The sequence below is a fragment of the Scedosporium apiospermum genome (genome assembly GCF_000732125.1).
Source record: "Scedosporium apiospermum strain IHEM 14462 chromosome Unknown SEQ_SAPIO_0110, whole genome shotgun sequence".
Classification (NCBI taxonomy): Eukaryota; Fungi; Ascomycota; class Sordariomycetes; order Microascales; family Microascaceae; genus Scedosporium; species Scedosporium apiospermum.
Window position 1 is genome coordinate 2,452,988 of NW_015971811.1, and position 19,320 is coordinate 2,472,307.

Below are 19,320 nucleotides of genomic sequence, written 5' to 3' on the forward strand. Positions count from 1 at the left end.
CTACTCCGTACTGCCGGCCTCCAGAACCGCATCGTTCTTTGTCCATGTCATCTTTCGATTGATGCTTTCTTCTAGAATCGAGTAGCCACCTCATTCACCATCATATGTTCACGGTCACCCCCTCCATGGGGGAGAACCTGAACTCGGTGAACTAATTCGAGTTAGCTAGGCCAATAACTGCCAATGATCAATTGATGATAAGGGCAACCTCTCAACATCGACAGCGAGTAAACTTCAAAGTTGTAGAGATGGGCACCTCTCTTTGATGTTTTCGTATCATTAAGCGTACATTACTAAAATACCATATCTCGTCGTGAGTGCCACACTAAATATTCTGACATGAGCTATCCAACACAAGGGGAATATCGAAGAGGCCCGCAAGCCCTCGCCACCATTCATTCTCGGAAATCCTATCGCTGCTGCGGTCTCGCATGTGGAGGTAGAGGCGGTAGCTCTCTCGACGGCGGCAGTGACGGAAAAGGTATTCCCGGCGGCGTGATGGGTGTGATAGCATCCCATCCATCGCCAGCAAACTGTCTCGGTTGCGTGTGATGCGGCGGCGGAGGATACGGATGCGGCGTCGGCCCATGTTGCGAACGAGGCGATCCGTATACCGACTGGTCTGCCATCCCACCACCACTGCGATAGGGACCAGGATCCTCCCCTCCATCTTCGTAGTCGTCGTGCTCGATGTAAAATGTCTCTTGTTGACTTTGACTGCTGCTACCCGACCCTCTGCGGTGATCCTTCTCGGGCGCCTTTCCCTTCTCCTCCTTGTGTTTCTTCCCCAGAGAAAACGTCTTGGCGATTCCCTTCCTCACACCGTCACTCTTCCTATCAATCACAGACCTCAAGCCTGACTTTTCGATCCCCGAGACACCCTCGGTCCGGAGTGCCTTACCATACCAGTCCCCCCCTCCTCCAGCGCTGTATTGTCCATCACTACTCATCGTCATTTGCGTCGCCCTCCGAGAGGAGTAATAGTCGCTGCCACCACCTCCACCCACATACCCAGGCGAACAGGACGATCCTGACCCATCGTAGCTAACGTCTACCGACGAATCGGCGAACCTGAGAAACCTGGCGTTCGTAGTGCCGATGCCCGTGCCGACAGGGATGGGACTCGCTAGGCCCCGGTCGTAGCCGGGGACGGTCGAGTCGGTGCTGCTGGTCTCGTGTAGGGAGCCGGTGGTGGCTGTACTGGGACGGCGGCTGGAGGAGGAGGATTTTGTGTCGGATTTCTTTTTGCGTACGTGTGCGCTTCGGCCAGACATGTTGGGTGTGTGTTCATGTATATAGATGGGGGAGGAAGAGAAAGAGACCGAGAGAGAGAGAGAGAGATAGAGAAGATTGGGAGCTGGTGAGATTAGAAGTTGTCGATGACTCTTGTTTCTCTTGCTATCAGCAGCTGCGTCTGCTTTTGAGTTTCGATGCGGGGGGTTTTTGAAACCCTTGAGTTGTGAGGAGGAGAGTCGAGGTCCTCCTTTTTCAATCACAACTCCAATCCCAGCAAAATGGTTCAGGAGTCGAATTAGGATAGGATCGCCCGTCACCAACGACCCCAGAATTTATTAAAAAGAAGAAAAAAAGATAAAGGCGTCAGTCTCCCCATGTGGTGGCATCCCATATGTACTCCCTCCGACAGAACTGCATTCCAAGACCCCGCCAACTCGGGACGTTGTTATCTCGCAGGCGGCATATATCCTGGCTGGTCTTGGCTAGTCTACTAACCTAGCGACTAACCCGGAAAGAAGGGCGGAAAGGCTTCGATTGGAATGTTGCTTCCAGCTACAAGTTTGAATGGATGAGAGCTAGACCGTTGGCTTCTTTGGGGAAGAAGGGGGGGAGGGAGGAGGGTTATTGCTGCGCCGCTCCAACTGTCATGCTGTAGAGCCGGAAACTGGGGTTCTGGTTGGAGAGCTTCGACCTTGCGGTAGGAGGAATAATAAAAATATACGTCACTGATAAGGAATCGTGTGGTGCAGGCTCGGAAGGATTTAGGGGGCTTGCATGAAGGGGGGAAGCGAGAGCGCAAGGAGTGCAGAGAGCACGAGGAGCTTATCTAGACAACTCGGGTCTTGGTCGGGAAGTCCTTGTCGCCACGCTCCGCACCCATAATGGGGTTTTTAGCTTTCCAGCGGGCGAATCGGCGCTGGTCTGCGAAATGCGGCGGGCGTTTTGGCGTTGGCTTTGGCGCTTGTGCGCCCGCAAAGGCGGGGCGGTTGGAGATTGAGCCGTTTTATTGTTTTGAATCGGGCGACAAGAGTCGTTAGTGGTTTTGGGGAGAATTGATGATAACGGGCGTCAGAGACCAAGGGAAGGAGAAAAGGGGTTTGACTGTGACTAGGACATGAGGAGGGCACGTCGCCAGTCGCCACAGAGAAGAGAATATGGAGTATTAATTAGTATCTACTCCGGAAGGACAAGTCGACTGGAAGTCGGATCAATTGACTGGTCGGACCGGGTTGGAGAGCCTCGGTGTGCGGGCGTCGAGGTCGACTGGTCGGTCGGTCGCATACGAATTGCATCGCAGTGGCTGTGGCTGGGTTCAAAGATAAGATACAAAATGCATCAGGCTATCCCTGCCAACCGTATCTGTACAAGCACAACAATTGGCCAATGATCGAGTTTACTGTGGAACATCGGTCCATACAAAGTACAAGTTGTGAACACCAGCTTTCGACGGGGAGGAACAAGAATCGTGGTTCTGGCTTGACAGATTGATGCAGATCCGGGGAGAGCCCATGACAGCTGACACAGCCACTGTTGACACGCCCGCCAGCTGCTCCTCACCAAGACTCGGGAATCTGGCTGTCAGCACCACCAGAGGTATAGTTTGGGGCAATAATCGCACAACGTACCAGGACGAAATTCCTGTTGCTCCATGTTGCTAGTTGTAGTATTAGCTTCTTTAGATCATGGAAATGGTTTACTAGTTGATATCGATTTTATTGTCAAAAGTCAGGAATGTTCCCAGTCCCAGTTTCCAATCCCAGTTTCCAATCCCCCCAGAGAGCACATTTCCCCAACTTCTGCCTAATATTTCTGGTTCTAGCGGAGCGATGGTCCAGCAGATCCTTGGGAACCGAGGTACATCTGGGACCCACTCTCCTTCGGCGTCCAGCTGCTGACAGCCCGGGCCGGTTGTCCGGCTAATGACCTCCGCTTCTGGGGAGAGCTGGCTTAACCGTGCCGCATCTACACAGATGGTTTTCTATTGACGATATCTGAACGTGTCCTCCCCGAACCGATTTTCGAGATTTCCAACCGCAAAGTCGAGCAGAATCACGGGTAAAGACTGGTATAGCTCCAGGTAATTAAGAGCTTATCCCTAACTTAGATCCACATGGATTTCCTCTGCAAGCCTCGGAGTACAGAAGAAGTAATCTATCAACAACTTGCTGAATGCCTTATCGGTAAGCAAGGGATGAGCTTCCAGAAATGATATGGGCCCCAGAACACAAAACTGCATTCAGTTAATAATATAATGAACACTCGATATTTACAAGTCACCGTCCGTATCAAGATTCCCTTCACCGCTATGAAAGTGGCTGGCAGCATCGCCCAGTTCCCCTGCCCTGCATAGGATTGTCCCACCTATTCACCCATCCAAGATACGGCCAACATCATTCCCAAGCTTTGAGGAAGTCCAAAGAGGCGTCGAGGTTTGTCCTGATCGTGTCAACGTGCTGCTTGCTCCGTGGCTTGATCTGTACATTAAACGGCAGAGGTGCGTGCAAGATGCCAGAATTATACGCATTTGCATCCAGCGGGATAGTCTCTCCGGTGATAGGATCGATAGGTTCGGCGAATTCATACGCCCGGAGCAGTTTTGCGGCGATTCGCCACATGTTTCGTTCGGCAAAGTGAATGCCGGGGCAAAGACGACGGCCAGCACCGTAGCCATAGTGATGTATAAAGCCAAGCCAGACAAGTTAGTCGTTACACTCAGCCTGATACGGCGTTGGGATACTTATCTCGGTTGCTCCATTCTGGGCTCCCTGCATAGTCATTTGCCAGCTTGGGATGGTTTGCGTATCGCTCCGGGTCGAAAGTATCGTTATCTTTGAACAATTCTTCGGAGTGATGTAGAGCCCACACGGGTACGAAGAGCGTAGAATCCTTGGGAATAAGCATCCCTTCATACCAGTCGTCTTGGATCACAAAAGTTAGTCTCGGCCAGTTCAGTAACGGCAAGGGTCAAGCCAAATTACCTTCACGAACCCGATGCGGGAGCCCAGTGACGGCGCTAATTAATGCCCATATTATCATTAGATGAAGTCGTTTTGAGGTGCGGTTAGAGGTTTTCGATAACTCACACTGGCCTCCATCTCATCCCTTCCTTCACAATCTGGTTGATGTAGGGAATGTTATTGAAGTCAGCAAATGTCGGAATCCTCGTGGGTAGGCAGACCTTATCGATCTGCTCCCAAGCCTTTCGTTGAACGTGAGGATGCTTTGCAAAAGCCAAGATAAGTGTCAAAATTTGAGCGGCAGTAGTATCCGCGGCGCCTTCAACTACCTCTCCCACAAGGTTGTTAAATGCATGCTGGGACATGGGCCACCCTTTTCTGTTGTACTCGTCCAGCAGACGATCCATAATACAATCGCGCTTGTCTCCCCTAGAGCGGCGGTCATCGACAATACTGCGGGCTTTGCCCCACATGGAATCAAATACTTTGCCTGCGGAAACTGCGCGTCGCTTCCAGTAGGCGAATCGCATCGGAATTAATTTGAGGATCGGGTACTCGTCAACGGGAGGGTTGGCTCCAGGTTCCATGGCTTCGGTCCACCTATCCATGACATCGTAGACGACCTAGACATGTAGTGAGAATTTGATGAACACGAGGGAGAAATGGGTGCGAGGGTACGCGGATATATAGCGATACTCACATGGCCCCAGAAAGAGTCAAAAGTACGTCCTCGGTGGCCGAAAGCAAGGACAGAAGCTGATGATGCAGTATATCTTCGGACATGGTTGAAGAAGCCTTCGGGATTCTCTAGAAGATCATTGAGGAGTACACCCGCCCTGTGGCCTCAATTGTCAGAAACATGGCCTACACGACAGGGACAAAGATCCTAACATACTCGGCTTCTTGGACTCGAAAATGCTTTTCATCCAGGTTCTTGGGCGAGAAGTTGTGCGAGATGACTTTGCGTTTCTCTCGCCAGATGGGATCCATTTGTTCTAGGGCGATGTGGTCACCTTGCGTCAACAGCTTTCCTACGTAACTGGCTGGTCGATCTGAGTAGATGGCGCCCTTCTTGTCCAAGAGTGCATGGATAGCTTTTCGATCGCAGAGAACAATGATGTTAGAGGGACCAAATTTGAGCGAGAAGACTGATCCATACTCCTTTGCCCAATCTCGGAACCTGTGTGACATCGTTAGGAAAGAACAACAAATTCGAGCAACTTTTGTCGGCGTCTTACTTCGAATATAGGCCAGAAGACGGTATCTGATGAAAATTGCCCAGGATAGGAACGGTTGGGGGACCTTTGGGCATTCGTGGATCACGACTGCCGATCTTTAGCAGGCGGTAGATTGCCGCTGCGCAGAGGATGCCCGCCGCAACCCAAATATTCTTGCTTAATGGTGGCAACTGCATTCCAAAAAGGTGATTCAGCGAGTGGACTTGAGAAGGATTCATGTTGCTTTGCTGCTAGCGTTTGATATTTATCGATCAATGGTCGAACACATAATGTGCCAGCGTTCGAGTCCCATCTATGGTCAACAGCGAAGTACCAATATTGATGTTATTTATTGGCAGCTGGAGTGACGGATCGGACCAACTTTCGCTGCAATAGACCGGCGCCGGCACAATTAGGATAGGCCGCTCGACGAAGGCAGGCCAACCGGACCATTTCCTTGGGGAAATGACAGAAATTCACAGCGTGCCAAGAAGAGATTTTAGGCACCATTTAGAAGACTGCGACTTGCCTTCGAGAGCCTACACTCGTATGCAATGTGCTGCTGCGGGGGGGCTGGCCCTCTGCCGAGGCAAAGAAGCCATTCTAAATCCCAATTGCTGAAAGGTAACAGGTCCTCATGTTTCAGGGTCACTGACATACAAGGTTGTTGAAGAGAATTATAATAATCTCGTTGAAACTTGTCAGAAGAGTCACATGTATGCTGATGGTGTCTTCGTCGGTTATAGTAGAGTTACTCGTTGGGCTTCGAATAGTTGTAAACATTAAACACGAGAGCAATTAAACTCGGGTCATTTACCACGGGGAACTCAAAACTTCCCTATTATCATTGCCGTGACTGCGGCCAGCATCAAAGCTTGGGCAGCACACCTTCAGAGTCCAGATACACTACAAAACCCCTTCTAGCCTTCACAAAAGTGGTCTGTATCATCATCTTCTTCCTACTACAAAGCTGTCAATATTAATGGACTGCGCTATTTATGAATATGCATGAGGGTACATGTGTCTCAATGAACTTATGAGCATGGAACATTCTATTGATCTAATGCAACAATTAATGATACCCGTTTCCTTCTATTTCTAGGTAATACCTTGTTGCGGCATCATAGCTTGTCGGGCTGGGAATCGGGATATAGCTGGTAGATCCCACCGTGGAAATAGAAATAGGCGTATTCCGCTTCGCCGAGAGCCCGAAAACACGTAAAAACCTATCGACCTCTTCGTCGGAATCTATGGGTCAAACGGCAGCACGGTCGCCGGTTTGACACGCAATCCCCCTTCCCCCGAGGTCCAGTTCCAGATGTACACAGTTTCTGCCCAGAGTGTAAAACAGCTCTTTACTCTTCAACAATTGAGGGGTTGCAAATGCCCACAGGGTTGTGTTTCGTTTCGAGTAACTCGTCTTCGCTCCTTTACCCGAGGTAAATTTGCTGCGCAAGACAATCATCAACTTCAGCAAAAATGAAGCCTGGATTTAAGAAGTGGCTGGTTGGGGCTTGACTTAGTGGTCTACTTCGTACGGTTTAACAATTCAGAGTCTCGTTCTGACAGATCTGTCGATCTAAAGATATTGGCCAATCATATTACATGAATGTGCTTGCCCATGTCCAAATTGGCAACACGGAGCCCCGATTATATCATATACTGCCTAATGTACCTTCGCAGAATACCTCGAATATCACAGAGTGTTGATAACTGTGCCCCAACTTGACAACCGCCGTATTCCACGATGTGCCCACTATGGTTTACCGACTGGTGCTTCTTGGCCAATGTGCCCAATAAATGCCTGAGATCTATGGATTTCCTGCTTCACGACCAAAGGGGTTATGTCGGGTTGTAGTTCTTGATATAAACTCGATTGTTCGAACGTCTCCCAGTCCGACTTCGACCTAGCCCTAAATAAACACTATTAGAACTCACCGAGGCATCAAGCTTCGAGATCACCAGTACTCACCGAATGTAAACACTAGCTAGGTTCAAATCATTAAGCTCTTTTAGTACGGCAAAGCTCTGAATTGTAACTGGCGGCAGCTTCTCCAAAGCAGTGACGCGGTCAGCAAAGTCCGCTAGGGCCCCAAGTAACTGCTTGCGTTTTCCATTCAGAGCCCAGTAATGGATGACTACGACGAAGCTGTCCTCGGCGTGGGCATCAGCATCGTTCTCTCTTGTTACAAAGCCGGAGAACAAGTCGTAGTGGTGCAGATCATAGTCGGGACTGCCGAGGCCCTGGGTATTGCGCAGCAGTTTGTCTTCGTCAACAAGTCTCATCTCTTCCTTGAAGGTATCTGACGACACATGATTCATGAAGAATCCCACCGGGTGGTGGTAGCCTTCTAGACCCCAAAGCGTGTCTGGTTCTCCATCAAGATCGTGGCCCCAGTAATAGGAGTTCGAGTAAGGTTCTGTCTTGGAAACAGCACAGAGACCGACGAGCCTTTGCCGCCACTGCAAAGTAGAAGTAGACTGCCATATTAGCCAACTTTCGCGCGCACAAGTAGCGAGTCTCTGAGTAGAACAACATTATTTGAGACATGGGAGGAACGCGGAAAGGTGGAAGGAAGAGAGAGAAAAAAAAAAAAAAAAAAAAAAAAAAAAAAAGAGAAGCAAGGCCAACGTGCGAGGGATAAGGAGAGTGAAGGCTAGGGATACTGGGCTCGGGATGGTTTTATCCGTACCTTCTTCAAGGCTCCCTCTCTCGACACAACGCGGGCAATAACGAAGAAAAGCGGTGTAGTCATTTGTGCTCACTACAAGTGTAGAACTAGAATCAGACTGCGGTTGATTGTCGTCGAGGAATTTAAGTAGACAATAAATTTGTAATTCGCTCGCACGCGTAGACACTTAAGTCTCCAGGGTCTACAACGTCTTTAATGAGCAACGATGGATAGCGGACAACTTAAAGTATAATTAGTACCGATTTTGCCGCCAAGAATATGGTCCATCACACGGCGAAATTTCAAAACTAAGCCGATAAATCGACCGAACACTGTCCTTCGCACCAATTCGCCTCCGGCCGGACTAATAATACGCCTGTGTAGTGTAGTCTTATCATTTTGAGGATTCTGGACTCAGCACTGGGGATGGGCGGCTTTGTAGTAACTTAGAAGTCAATAACACACGCAGTTGAGGCTGTGACTGTTCATTCCCTCCTCCAATTGTGCCCTTGTGCATGTATACCTGGCAGCCAGATGTCCGCACCCGTTCGTTTCTGCCGGCATGTCACCGCTTTGGGCCGCCCACACAAGGTCGGCCTGTGACATAAACAATTTAAAGGGATGGACGGCGCAATCCGGGCCTCTTTCTTAGTATGCCTTTACTCCTGCTAACTTCAGGAGCTTGTCCGTCAACTGCGGCTTCTCGAGGGGCTCCTCACGCTCACCAGGGCAAATATTTCCATCCCTCAGGGCCTTACCCTGGCCAAAAATGTTACAGTGAGGCCAGTGAGTCGTGGCCTCGTATCGGTGAAAGAGATCTGCCTTGAGAGCTATGTCGTTAGGACTGGCTAGCTTGGCCGGCGTGTAGGTTGCGTAAATGATCGTTCGAACGGTATCACTCTCCGGTAGCTTAGCGTAATGCACGGTACGTGAGTCCCATATGATGACATCGCCCGGCTCGGCATCCACTTTAATAAGCTTGCAACCGTGGTCTTCAAACCACTTGACATCCTCGAGAGAAAAGCCATACCAGTCGAGCTGACCCGGAGAGTCGGCATCCTTGGGCTTGGGAGGGTGCTCCTCGAAGAACTGCTCGAAGAGTTTGGAGCTGCCTTGGAGAAGTTGCAAGCCGCCATCTCGTGGGCCTGCCTCGGAGAGATTAATGATACCCTGGGCGCAGGCAAGACCCTTGCGGGTGGGTGCCTGATCAATGTGAGGCCAAGGCGCCCACTTCACATCGGTTCGGCCAGGTAGTGTAATGTTGACGGCGTCAAATGAAACGAGAAGTTCATCGGTTCCCCAGAGTTTGGCGAAGGGCTCGATAACACCCCGTTCGCTAATATGATCCGCGGAGTTAGCACTACTAGTACACATCCGAGGGTAGTGGGAAGACACTCACCACCGGGCCTCCCACACCCACTTCTCGTGCGCCGCGCAGTAGTTGAGAATCATGCCACCTTTCATCATGACGGGCAATTTGTCATTCACCCAAGTGCTCTTGTCGTTGATGTTGAAGCCAAAGGGGAATTTTCCGAACCATTCTAGGGCTTGGCGTTGGTAGTCTAGAGCGCGCTCGCGTGGAATGGCCTCCTTAACCACCGTATATCCATCCCGGAAAAACTCATCCCTCCAGTCCCCGAACTCGGTGCTGGCCTGTTTGTCGAGGATGTCTGTGTTTCCACCGACCTCCGTGGTTGCGTAGTCGTACTTCACACCATGGCTGTTTGGGAGGTAATCACCGTTGGTCTTGCTAATAGCGTTGAGAGGCAAACTCGCCTTCGTCTTCAATGGGGCTTTGCCGGAAGTGTTGTTGACGAGTACGGTAGCAGAAGGCATTATCTTATTTCGGGCTTGATGATTTTTGGTTGTTATGACGAGTTGATTTTTTTCTAGAATATATCCATAGATGTTATAAAAGTTGAGAGATGTTTACCTTGTGGACAATCATGAACGAGGATTTTCAACTGTTATATCCCACATGTTGATTGAATCTTGATCGATCGATCAGAGGACAAGTCGACGACTTACACAAACCATTGTCACATCTCGGCAGATTCCTCCGTGGCCAGCTCTGTGCCATCTCACCGGACAGGCCGGGCTCTCGTTGTTGTTCGCCTTATCCCGAGTAAGCCGCGGGTTACGCGGACGTTGCGGGATCTGGGACTAATGCCGACACATATAAACGCAAAGCTTTGTGGGGTGCGGGGAAGTGTGGAGTTGATCGAATCCCTGCCTTGTCTTGGCATAGTTTACTAAGGTAGTTTAGTTGACAAATCAATTGATTCGAATACACTTCCCCTGCGGCCGACCTTCACTGTGTGTAGTATCTTTACTCTGACAGCACGATTTCTTAGCGAGTACTAGTGTAGTGCTGCCGCCCCTGACCTGCCCTGTACTTCTAGATTTACACATCTGCACTGGAAATCGCAATTTCTAGTGTGATCAAAAGATACTTGCAAGCTTCTTTCAGTCCTCCACCCTTCCAAGAAGAGGGGTTATTTGTGGCCTCTAACTCTACGCGCAGTTCCTCGTTTGCACACGAGTCGAGTCGAGTAGTGTATTGTTGGAGCCCCTTAACCTTGTAGAAGCCCCAGTCTTATTATCCAGCTTGCCTAAGAATTTGCGTAGAAAACTTGAATGAAAAGCATTCTCTTACCGCTGTATTCACCCCGGCCATACCACGTGATACGCCTATGCCGCGGCCCCTCGCCCCAGTTCGCGAGCGAGATCTGACCAGTCCAGTGCCTTCACCCTTCTGCACCCTGGAATTACTGACCCGGCGATTTCTGTTTCGCCGATCCTAATCCCGCGCAACGAACCGAGCCAAAATCCCGATCCCGTCAATCAATGAATTCCCCGGGAGTGCAGCCTGCCGATGCGGTTTCCGATGCGGCCTCTGTTGTGGTAGCATCGACCTCCGCCTCCAACCGGCCCCGTCCAAAACAGCGCCGCCTAAGAGCAGTGGGTAACCCCTACATTGATCAGCCGCATCTCATCTATGTTATATTCACTCACTGTGATATCTAGTGTGATTCTTGTCGTCAACGCAAAGTAAGTGCTGCCACTCTCAGGGTGCTCAAGCTGTGCGGGGTGATGGACGGGGCAGTTAAGAAAGATACCTCAACTGACTGAATGAACCGACTAGATCCGATGTGATAACATCCCCGGCTCTTGTCGTAACTGCGAGGTGTATGGAGAGAAATGCGTAATAACGCGGAACGGCGCGTTCTTCCGCCGGGTTCAGCAAGGCCGGCCCAGTCAGCGGTCGCAAAATCAAGAGTCTCAGGTGTCCGCCGTCGACACAGCTGCAGAGGACGCTGGAGCCACGGGCATGCTTGGGACCCTCCCTCTGGACCAAACCGCCGGTCGAAATATGGCCGATTCCGAGCTCAATTTGCAGGGAGTCGTCACTACCGAAGTAGGGCATTCGCCCATCGACGCGAAATTTGTCGGTCTCAGCTCCCCGCAAGTCCTGGCCAGGCTCGCTCAGCAGGTCTTCAGCCATTTCAGCCAGATGAACGTGATGGACTTCTTTTGTCCAATGATGACATTTGCTGAAGAGTTCCCCCTGCCTATGCCGATTCAACGTCCTCTTGTAGCGCAAGAGGTGGCCGACAAGTGTGTTCAGCGTATGACACCTTCGTAACAGACCCAGCCCCTTTTTATAGAGTGTCCCCAGCCAATTCGATTCTATTATTGCTTCCCCTTTTAATTTAATTGGGGGTTAGGTTAAGCTGACAGCTGCTGGCCCACAAGGCTACTTCCTTACGTACCATATTCTCTTCCCAATTCTGGATGAATCTGCATTTCGACAGAACTATTGCGATTTCTACATAGCCGACTATGCCAACCTGAATTCTGTGCAGATCGCCTGTATCTTATTAGTCGTCACATTGGGAGCGACCTCGACTGAGATATTCGACTCCCACCTAAGAAGGGCGTTCGAGTTGTACAACCACTTGGTAGCTAGGCCGTACTTGCCCAGTGTCCAAGCATTTATCCTCATGGTATGTCTTCATCCCTTGAATATTCGAGAAATGGCTTGACTTTTCGACAACGCAACTTACCTCCTGGGTGGCGTGGCTCCAGACATTATGCTTCCTAGAGGCAGGAAAGGATGGGCAGGCAATCCTCTGCATAGCATTTGCCGCCCAAATGGCACAGTCCATCGGCCTTCACCGAAGTCTCTTCATTTATCGTCATCCGCGTGAAATCGCTTACATTCTCAAAGACCACGATCTAAGAAACCGGATTTGGTGGACGTGTTACTGTTTGGATAAGTATGTCGGGTTCTGTTCTCTTATTTCGTTTCTGGTTCTTGGTGCTGATGACAATCCGAACTTGCGTAGGAAGCTCTCTTTTGAAGGTGGCCGACTATCTACAATCCACGACGACAATTGTGATGCGGAACTACCCCAGACCCAGAGCGGTGGCCGATTCGTCTTCCTCTCATCGTTTATTAGTTTGACGAAGATCCTGTCGAGTATCTCTCGAAGCCTATTCCACAGAGACGTGTCCCGGGTAAACAACGACGAGCTAGTGAGGAGGATGGCTGCGGCCGACAACGACCTGCTCTCATGGCGGGACTCGCTACCGGAAGAGCTGCAACCGGATCGGGAGTTGTACGCGCTCGGAGACGACGTCTCGGAGACAGCTTCCGCGATGCTCCACTGCACATATTACAATGCCATCATCATCATCCATCGAGCTTCGCTGGTATCCACGGCTGAAAGAGTGCACCTGATGAAGACGCATGAAAACCGGAGAATCGCGGCCTCGGATGTTGTCTGTATCAGTGCGGCTAGGTCATTGATCCGCTCGGTGAATCACGCTGTCATGGAATGTCATAATTTCCGAATGCTCGGGTGAGTCCTACAACCGACCTTTCGTCGACCCCTATCTCGTCACCGTGTCAACATCCTCCCCTCTCGGACTCAACTCCCCATGTTGTTGTATATCGCTTGTCGGCATATGGCTGACCGATTGGGCGGAAACAGATTAATACATCCTTACGCGATTAATGCCGTAATGGCCCTATATATTGGCATCATGCAATCGCCACTACGGTGGTCGGTCCCCACCGACCTAGCATTGATGCGTAGCATACAGCCGTGCTTTGAACAGAGCCGTGACCCAGCCGCCGGCAGCCGATTCAGATCTCTTATGGCTTGGTTGACAGAAGCTATGGAGAGGTCAGAAGCTGCAGCCCAGCGACGCAACCATCCCGAGAGATTAACACCAATGCTCCAAGGACAAGACCAACTCACGCCGCCTCAGAGGCCCACCCCTAGCACACAGTCTATGGGAACTTGGCCACTGATAGACCAGTCGACGAAAATGGCCGCCCCCGACAACTTTTCCTCTGCGAGCGCTGCAGCCACTCCAAGCGTGGCTCTCGACTTGGTCGGCGGTAGTAGTTCACATCAAGATAGTGGCGATAACTGGGTCGTGACGCCGGCTCCGTCGCATCCCTCCTCTACACCATCGTTCTTGGCCGACGCGGGGAACATGGGCTTACCGGTGGATGTTAGTGGTCTGCAGTTGGGGGACTTTTTTGGGGACCATTCGACTGCGTGGAATACACAGCTGTGGCCGCTGATGGGAGATGGGGGCGCCAGCAGGGATTGTGGTGATCCTACAATAACGTAGTGATGGTGATACTTTAAAGTTAACAAGTGTTTGCGTGGGAACTTGACTCCAACTTTCAATTTCTGAGGAGGAAGAAAAACATCACACCTCTAGCTAGGGTGAGCAGACTCCCAAGCGAGAAAAGGAATTCAGATAGGATCAATATGCAAGAAAGTAGTTCTTACCATTCAAGCCTAGAGCAGCAAGGATCACTAGTAATGAGGAAAACTTTTACGTTCATGTTCCTAGTCAGGAGCGCGTATAGCTTAAAACATCTAACTTAAATAACAACATGGCTTTTTCCGTGACACGAGGATGTGTCGCCTCTCGGTCTCATTTGACAAATAGTTGTCAAGTTGACGATCACTCCTCGGCGCTCTTCTCAGGGATATGCATCAAGACAAGGTGAGAGTCGTATTTACCTCCAGTATGGATGATATGCCTGCCCTTATTGCGCAGCTCCGGCTTGGGGTCAGTTGGGCGACAGTGAGGATCGGGATGGTAACCCGAAATGGTCAGACGCAGCTCCTCTCCTCCGTTAATGATCATGCCGTACGGCGGGATGGCAATATCCAACTGGACAATCTGGCCCGGCTGGAGCATCTGCTCCTCACGGTGCGTATAACGAGGGTGAAACTCCGTGGACCTCGCCTGGTCAATCTCGCGGTGGCTAGCCCGCAGGCAGCCAATCGGTCCAGCATTAAAGAACTCCGCCCCGAAGGTCTCGTTCTCGCCGTCGGGTTTCTCGTAGAGCTGCTTCCGGCCTTCCTCCGGATTCGGCTGGAGTCGGCCAACGTCAACTACCACGGGCTGCAGCGGCTTTCCGGATTTCGAATCGAACTTCTGGAAAGTGGCGTATACATCCATGTCGTCCGATCCTTCTGCTTCCGCCCAGAGCCGAAGCATGACGTAGCCTGAAAATTCGATGGGACCCTCGGTAAATGGCAATGTGAACGTCGCATCCCCCTTCCCGGCTTCGTAGGAAAATGTGGCCTCGGTCGACAAGGGTGTCCGCGACAGGGAATTCCCGTTGGGGTTCAGATAGAGTCTGCATGGGCGTTGACGCGCCAGCGGGAATGATGTCTCTGGTCGGTTGACGATGTCCCTGCCCCCGGCATTCAGAACACACATTCTTACCCTCGGGGTGTAGATCCAGTCGTTGTTGACATCCTTGAGGTAATAGTCATAGAAGCGGCGCAAGTCTTCCGTGTTCTGCTCGTCGTACAGATCTGCCATACATACAAAGTCAGCACATACACTGGATGACTAAAACAGCAGACGAATGGAGAAGTCTTACCAGGCCATTCATGCGTGTTGTGAATTCGCAGCCACTTTTCTTTGCTACTGCAGTTTTGAAATGTACGAAGGGTGCCAGTAACATGTAGGAAGTTGGTCCAACTCGCAACAACGTAAATGGGAACATTGATCTTCTCGACTGCGGCACGATGAGCTTCCCAGTAATCGTTCCACGTCGGGTACTTGTAACACATGGCGACAACATCGGGCACCTTGCCGCCCTTTAGACTGGCAAATGAGCTTGTCATGATGCCGCTTGAGAAGCCTGGATTTGGACAGCCTGTGGAGGGGAAAAGTGATGGTCAGTTAATTGTCTCTCGATCTGAGGTGGTGGCCTCCCATTCTACTTACCTCCTGGTCGGATGACCTCTTCATAAAGTGACGAGAAGCCTTCCCATGGGGCTAGGCAGGTCAGATGAGGGGGGTTCTCTGCTCCGGCCCAGTACTGAGTGAAGGCGAGGTAGCTGTTTCCCGCCATAGACGTGCGTCCATTGCACCATGGCAGCTGGGCAATGAACTCGATGATGTCGTAGTTATCCTCTCCTTCTTGCTTGCACGGAAAATTTGCGTCTCCTTCAGAGTTCCACGTCCCCCGGCAGTCTGAGGAGGGTGAACCAATCTTAGCGGAACGTTCGAAAGTTGTTGCGAGGAGGACAGAAGTCAATCTCACCAGTATGTACAATAGCATAGCCGTGGTAGCACCAATAGCCAGGATCGAGTCCTTCAAACTTCTCAAGTCCCGATGTGGCAATCCTCGGGCAACCAAAGCGGAAAGGGGCCTTGTCAAATGCGGCGCCATAAGGGCCACCTCGGTTGCCGAACGGACCTCCGGAGATGATTGCGGGAACCTTGGTGTGGTTGGGGGGCCTGTAGATGTCTGCGTAGAGAACGGTGCCGTCGCGAGTCTTGATGGGGATCTCTTCTTCCACGAGAATGTCACACAAGAGCGGTCGGTGAGCTTCCTTTTGAACGGTTCCTGCTTTCAGGAGTTTTGATCCTCCTGGATTGGCCGGAGGGACGTAACAAAACTCGGGGCCCAATTTCGTCGCTGGCAATTGTATAACCTCGACATCCTTGTACCTGGAGGCAGCCATACCTATCAACGGTGTGCCTGAGGCCGATTCACTTTGGCTCAAACAGACGATAAACTTTTTTTTCTTTTTTTTTCTTTTTGATATAACACGCAATCTTATGGTTATGTCAGTGACGAGCTCTATACATCAAGCTCTCTTATTCCAACCGCCAAGCTCTCCTGTGCTGCCCTTTTATTGTACCATGCTATGGGATCCGCGCTATGGGGGTCACATCGCCCTTATTTCTTATTCCGCGGAGAGTTCCCGGAGTAGGCGCAGCAGCTTTGGAGAGCTTCTTGCTCCCCGCAAGACCCCAACCGCTTCCCCTCGCTTGGCCCCTCTCCCCCACGCTCTGAACTAATTTAGTGTATCGCACACCTTCGGCAATTTATGCCTGTGCTAGACATCGAAGAATTTGGACATCCATGGGGTAGCCTTCCGGCCTCTACTTGTCTTTGGTCTCTTGTCGACGTGTCTTCCTTGGGGGCAGCGCTCTCAGCTACCCAGGCTCTTTTCTTCACTAATTCATCCTAGACAAGGATGAGAGCAGTCTCTAGTCAATGTTCAAGATTCTCATAGTTCATTCGGCCCACGGGAAACAGTTAACTAACTTTCGCTCCCTGAAATTTTCCATCAATTCTAGGATTGCTGTCGACGATATAATACGGGCACATGCGAGCTACGGCATCGATTGAAAGAATGGCCGTCTCGTCATCGTGTCTTCCCACCAGCGCGTGAGCTGGATTGGTGACTTGGATGACGTGGCAGATCTAGATCTATTCTTCTCATCATTTCTGAGAACACAGTCTGGGAATGATAGTAGAGCCATGTGGCCTCAGCGCTGTTACTACCGAGACCAGACGATGCCCAGAGTCGCGGTGCGTGATAACATCATGAATTCTACTACTATCCCTCTTGGCCACTGGATGCAAGATTGTATTATTATTATACTCAGTGAAATCCGTCGATTATGCACCAGGATGTGCTGAATAATCTCTCAAAACGAGTCAATCTTGAGGTACTAAAAGTCAGGTAGCCCAACTATTACAAGACTGGCCAGCAACAATGACATGACTTCTCCCTTAGAGTCCACGACGGCATACCCGCCTACTCCTTTCCCGGAGCCACTTTCGTGTCCGCGACATCCTCAATCATAACTGCTTGGCCACCCTTTTCAAGGACCTTCTCCTCGATAATCGCTATTTCCGACTTTCTGCGGCGAGACTTCCCAACAACTATGAACGGGCCTTCGAAGATATCTGCAATTTGCTCCAGAGAGTGTCCTTTAGTCTTAGCAAAGCATAGGATGACAACGACGAGCATAAGCAGTAGAAGAGCCACGTAGACAATGTAGTACTTCCAGCCGATGTTCTCCAAAGCAATGGGGTTGACAAAAGTGTTCGTCAGGGCACAGGCGCCATTGAAGAACATGACAATCCCCATGCCCTTCTGACGAGCATGGAAAGGGAAGATTTCGATGGGGTACGCTAGCGACGCTGGTCAATACTGAGCATATAGGTTGAAGAAAAGCCTTAAATACGTACCGAAGGTGAGTGGCGTCACTGCAATATCATAGTGGAAGAAGTATAGGAAAAGCATAACAATGACGCCGATTCCGAGGCCTCTTTGCTCAGTCTTGACGAATTCCGCAGAAAGAATCGTGAGAATGATATAAGTGAGAAGCATCCCAGTGCACGATACGATCCACAGTGGTCTGCGGCCAACGCGGTCAACCAGCATGGCACCGAAGATGGCAGCAAAGAGGTTGAAGATTTGGAGGACGCCGTTGATCAAGGTCTGGTCAAAGGAACTGGTAATACCCACGGAGCTGAGGATCAAGGTTAAGTAGTAGGTAATGATGCCATTACCGGACCAGTTCGAAATAAAAGCTGTGAAAAGACACACAGCCATGCGTTTTCGGTCGGCGTTTGTCTTGAGCAACTGGTGTGGGATTTCATTAGCTAACAAGATTCTTCAAGAGATGTTCAGGGTGAAGGAGAAGAAACTCACGTCAAGGTAACTCATTCCCGCAACGGCTTTCTCAGCCTCGATATGGGCCGTGATCTCCGACACCTCGTAGCTTACAAGAGGCTCTGCGTCGTTGCCAGCGGCATGATATTTCGCGAAGATGGCCCGTGCTTCGGCCGTCCTTCCTCGAGCGATCAACCATCGAGGCGATTCGGGGACAAAGTATAACCCGACGAGCTGAATGACGGGGAAGAAGGCTTGCAGGAGGGAGGGAATGCGCCAGCTCCAAGTCGATCCGGTAATATTGAAAGTGCCGAATATGGTCCAGCTCGATGCAATGGCGCCAAGGTAAAAAAGCGTTTGGTATAAGCTGGTGATCTTGCCTCGATGGGTCGGATACGCGAGCTCGGATATGAGAACCGGGGAGGGCAGCGCAGTAAATTCAATTCCAATCCCAATGAAGAAGCGGGCACACACAAAGGCTGCGTAATTGGGGGCGCAGCCTTGCAGGATTGCCGAGCTGATCAGAATAATGAGACCTGTCATGACGGTGTACTTGCGTCCGAGATAGTTGGCAGTCCAACCAGCCGGCAATGAGCCGATAAGCTAGTGCAAACATTGAACGTTAGCATTGTGCATCGTCGAGGCGATGGCTTGTCTGTCACTTACAGCACCCAAGGGCATGACCGCGTTCATGAAACCGAGTTTGGCTCCTTTGGGCTCGCCAAAGTAGTCCCTCCAAGTTTCTAGGGATTGAAGACCGTTCATCATGGACGCATCAAATCCCAAACTCGCAGGAGTCAGAAGCAGGAAAATGATCAAAAAGTTCAGCTGCAACAGGTGCTTCTGCCGGAACCAGGGCTTGTCGTGTTTGGGAAGGACCGACGCCAATTCCATACCGACAGCCTTAACTGCGGCCTCATTAATCAACTCATCCTTTGGAAGATCGGGCGAGACTTTGGATTGATCCATCGTGATGAAGGTCAGGTGGTGTGCACAAAGTGTAATAACTCTAAGGGAAAGGATGAAGATGCTGATAGTGTAGACGAAACAAAGGGCTCCGGGCAATCTCTCAGTCGTTCTTGGGTTATATATAGTCAGTCCACTGGACGCTCTGGTCCCGGCGCTCGATGTTGGACTCCTCACGGGGTTGTCTCATGGGGTCGGGCAAGCAATGCCAATGAACCTTTTGGATTTGCAGATAGAAACCGGGGAAGATCCGGGGTAATCCCCACGGGGTAATACGAAATAGGCAGGGGAATAAAGCCAATGA

The 19,320-nt window shown here is 50.8% G+C and overlaps 5 protein-coding genes and 2 pseudogenes across 5 annotated transcripts; 1 reads left to right on the plus strand and 6 right to left on the minus strand.

Moving 5' to 3' along the window:
- Positions 1–410: 410 nt before the first annotated feature.
- Positions 411–1,274, minus strand: SAPIO_CDS7615 (annotated as a pseudogene; the record flags this gene model as incomplete).
- Positions 1,275–3,626: 2,352 nt separating this feature from the next.
- Positions 3,627–3,851, minus strand: SAPIO_CDS7616 (annotated as a pseudogene; the record flags this gene model as incomplete).
- A 97-nt stretch (positions 3,852–3,948) lies between these two features.
- Positions 3,949–5,649, minus strand: SAPIO_CDS7617 (uncharacterized protein; the record flags this gene model as incomplete). Its single annotated transcript, XM_016789443.1, has 6 exons — positions 3,949–4,154; positions 4,215–4,249; positions 4,320–4,816; positions 4,894–5,029; positions 5,089–5,373; positions 5,432–5,649. 6 exons carry the CDS (start codon positions 5,647–5,649, stop codon positions 3,949–3,951), a joined length of 1,377 nt encoding a protein of 458 aa, XP_016641270.1.
- Positions 5,650–7,378: 1,729 nt separating this feature from the next.
- Positions 7,379–9,918, minus strand: SAPIO_CDS7618 (uncharacterized protein; the record flags this gene model as incomplete). The annotated part of the gene is made up of 3 exons (XM_016789444.1): positions 7,379–7,873; positions 8,746–9,418; positions 9,482–9,918. 3 exons carry the CDS (start codon positions 9,916–9,918, stop codon positions 7,379–7,381), a joined length of 1,605 nt encoding a protein of 534 aa, XP_016641271.1.
- Positions 9,919–10,929: 1,011 nt separating this feature from the next.
- SAPIO_CDS7619 (uncharacterized protein) lies at positions 10,930–13,731 on the plus strand (the record flags this gene model as incomplete). Its single annotated transcript, XM_016789445.1, has 4 exons — positions 10,930–11,043; positions 11,228–11,724; positions 12,432–12,947; positions 13,080–13,731. 4 exons carry the CDS (start codon positions 10,930–10,932, stop codon positions 13,729–13,731), a joined length of 1,779 nt encoding a protein of 592 aa, XP_016641272.1.
- A 342-nt stretch (positions 13,732–14,073) lies between these two features.
- On the minus strand, positions 14,074–16,100 carry SAPIO_CDS7620 (putative hydrolase family protein; the record flags this gene model as incomplete). The annotated part of the gene is made up of 4 exons (XM_016789446.1): positions 14,074–14,939; positions 15,008–15,286; positions 15,358–15,606; positions 15,677–16,100. 4 exons carry the CDS (start codon positions 16,098–16,100, stop codon positions 14,074–14,076), a joined length of 1,818 nt encoding a protein of 605 aa, XP_016641273.1.
- Positions 16,101–17,186: 1,086 nt separating this feature from the next.
- Positions 17,187–19,019, minus strand: SAPIO_CDS7621 (Uncharacterized protein; the record flags this gene model as incomplete). The annotated part of the gene is made up of 4 exons (XM_016789447.1): positions 17,187–17,566; positions 17,624–18,020; positions 18,090–18,653; positions 18,717–19,019. The coding sequence occupies 4 exons, from the start codon at positions 19,017–19,019 to the stop codon at positions 17,187–17,189; spliced, it is 1,644 nt and encodes a 547-aa protein (XP_016641274.1).
- Between the last annotated feature and the right edge of the window lie 301 nt (positions 19,020–19,320).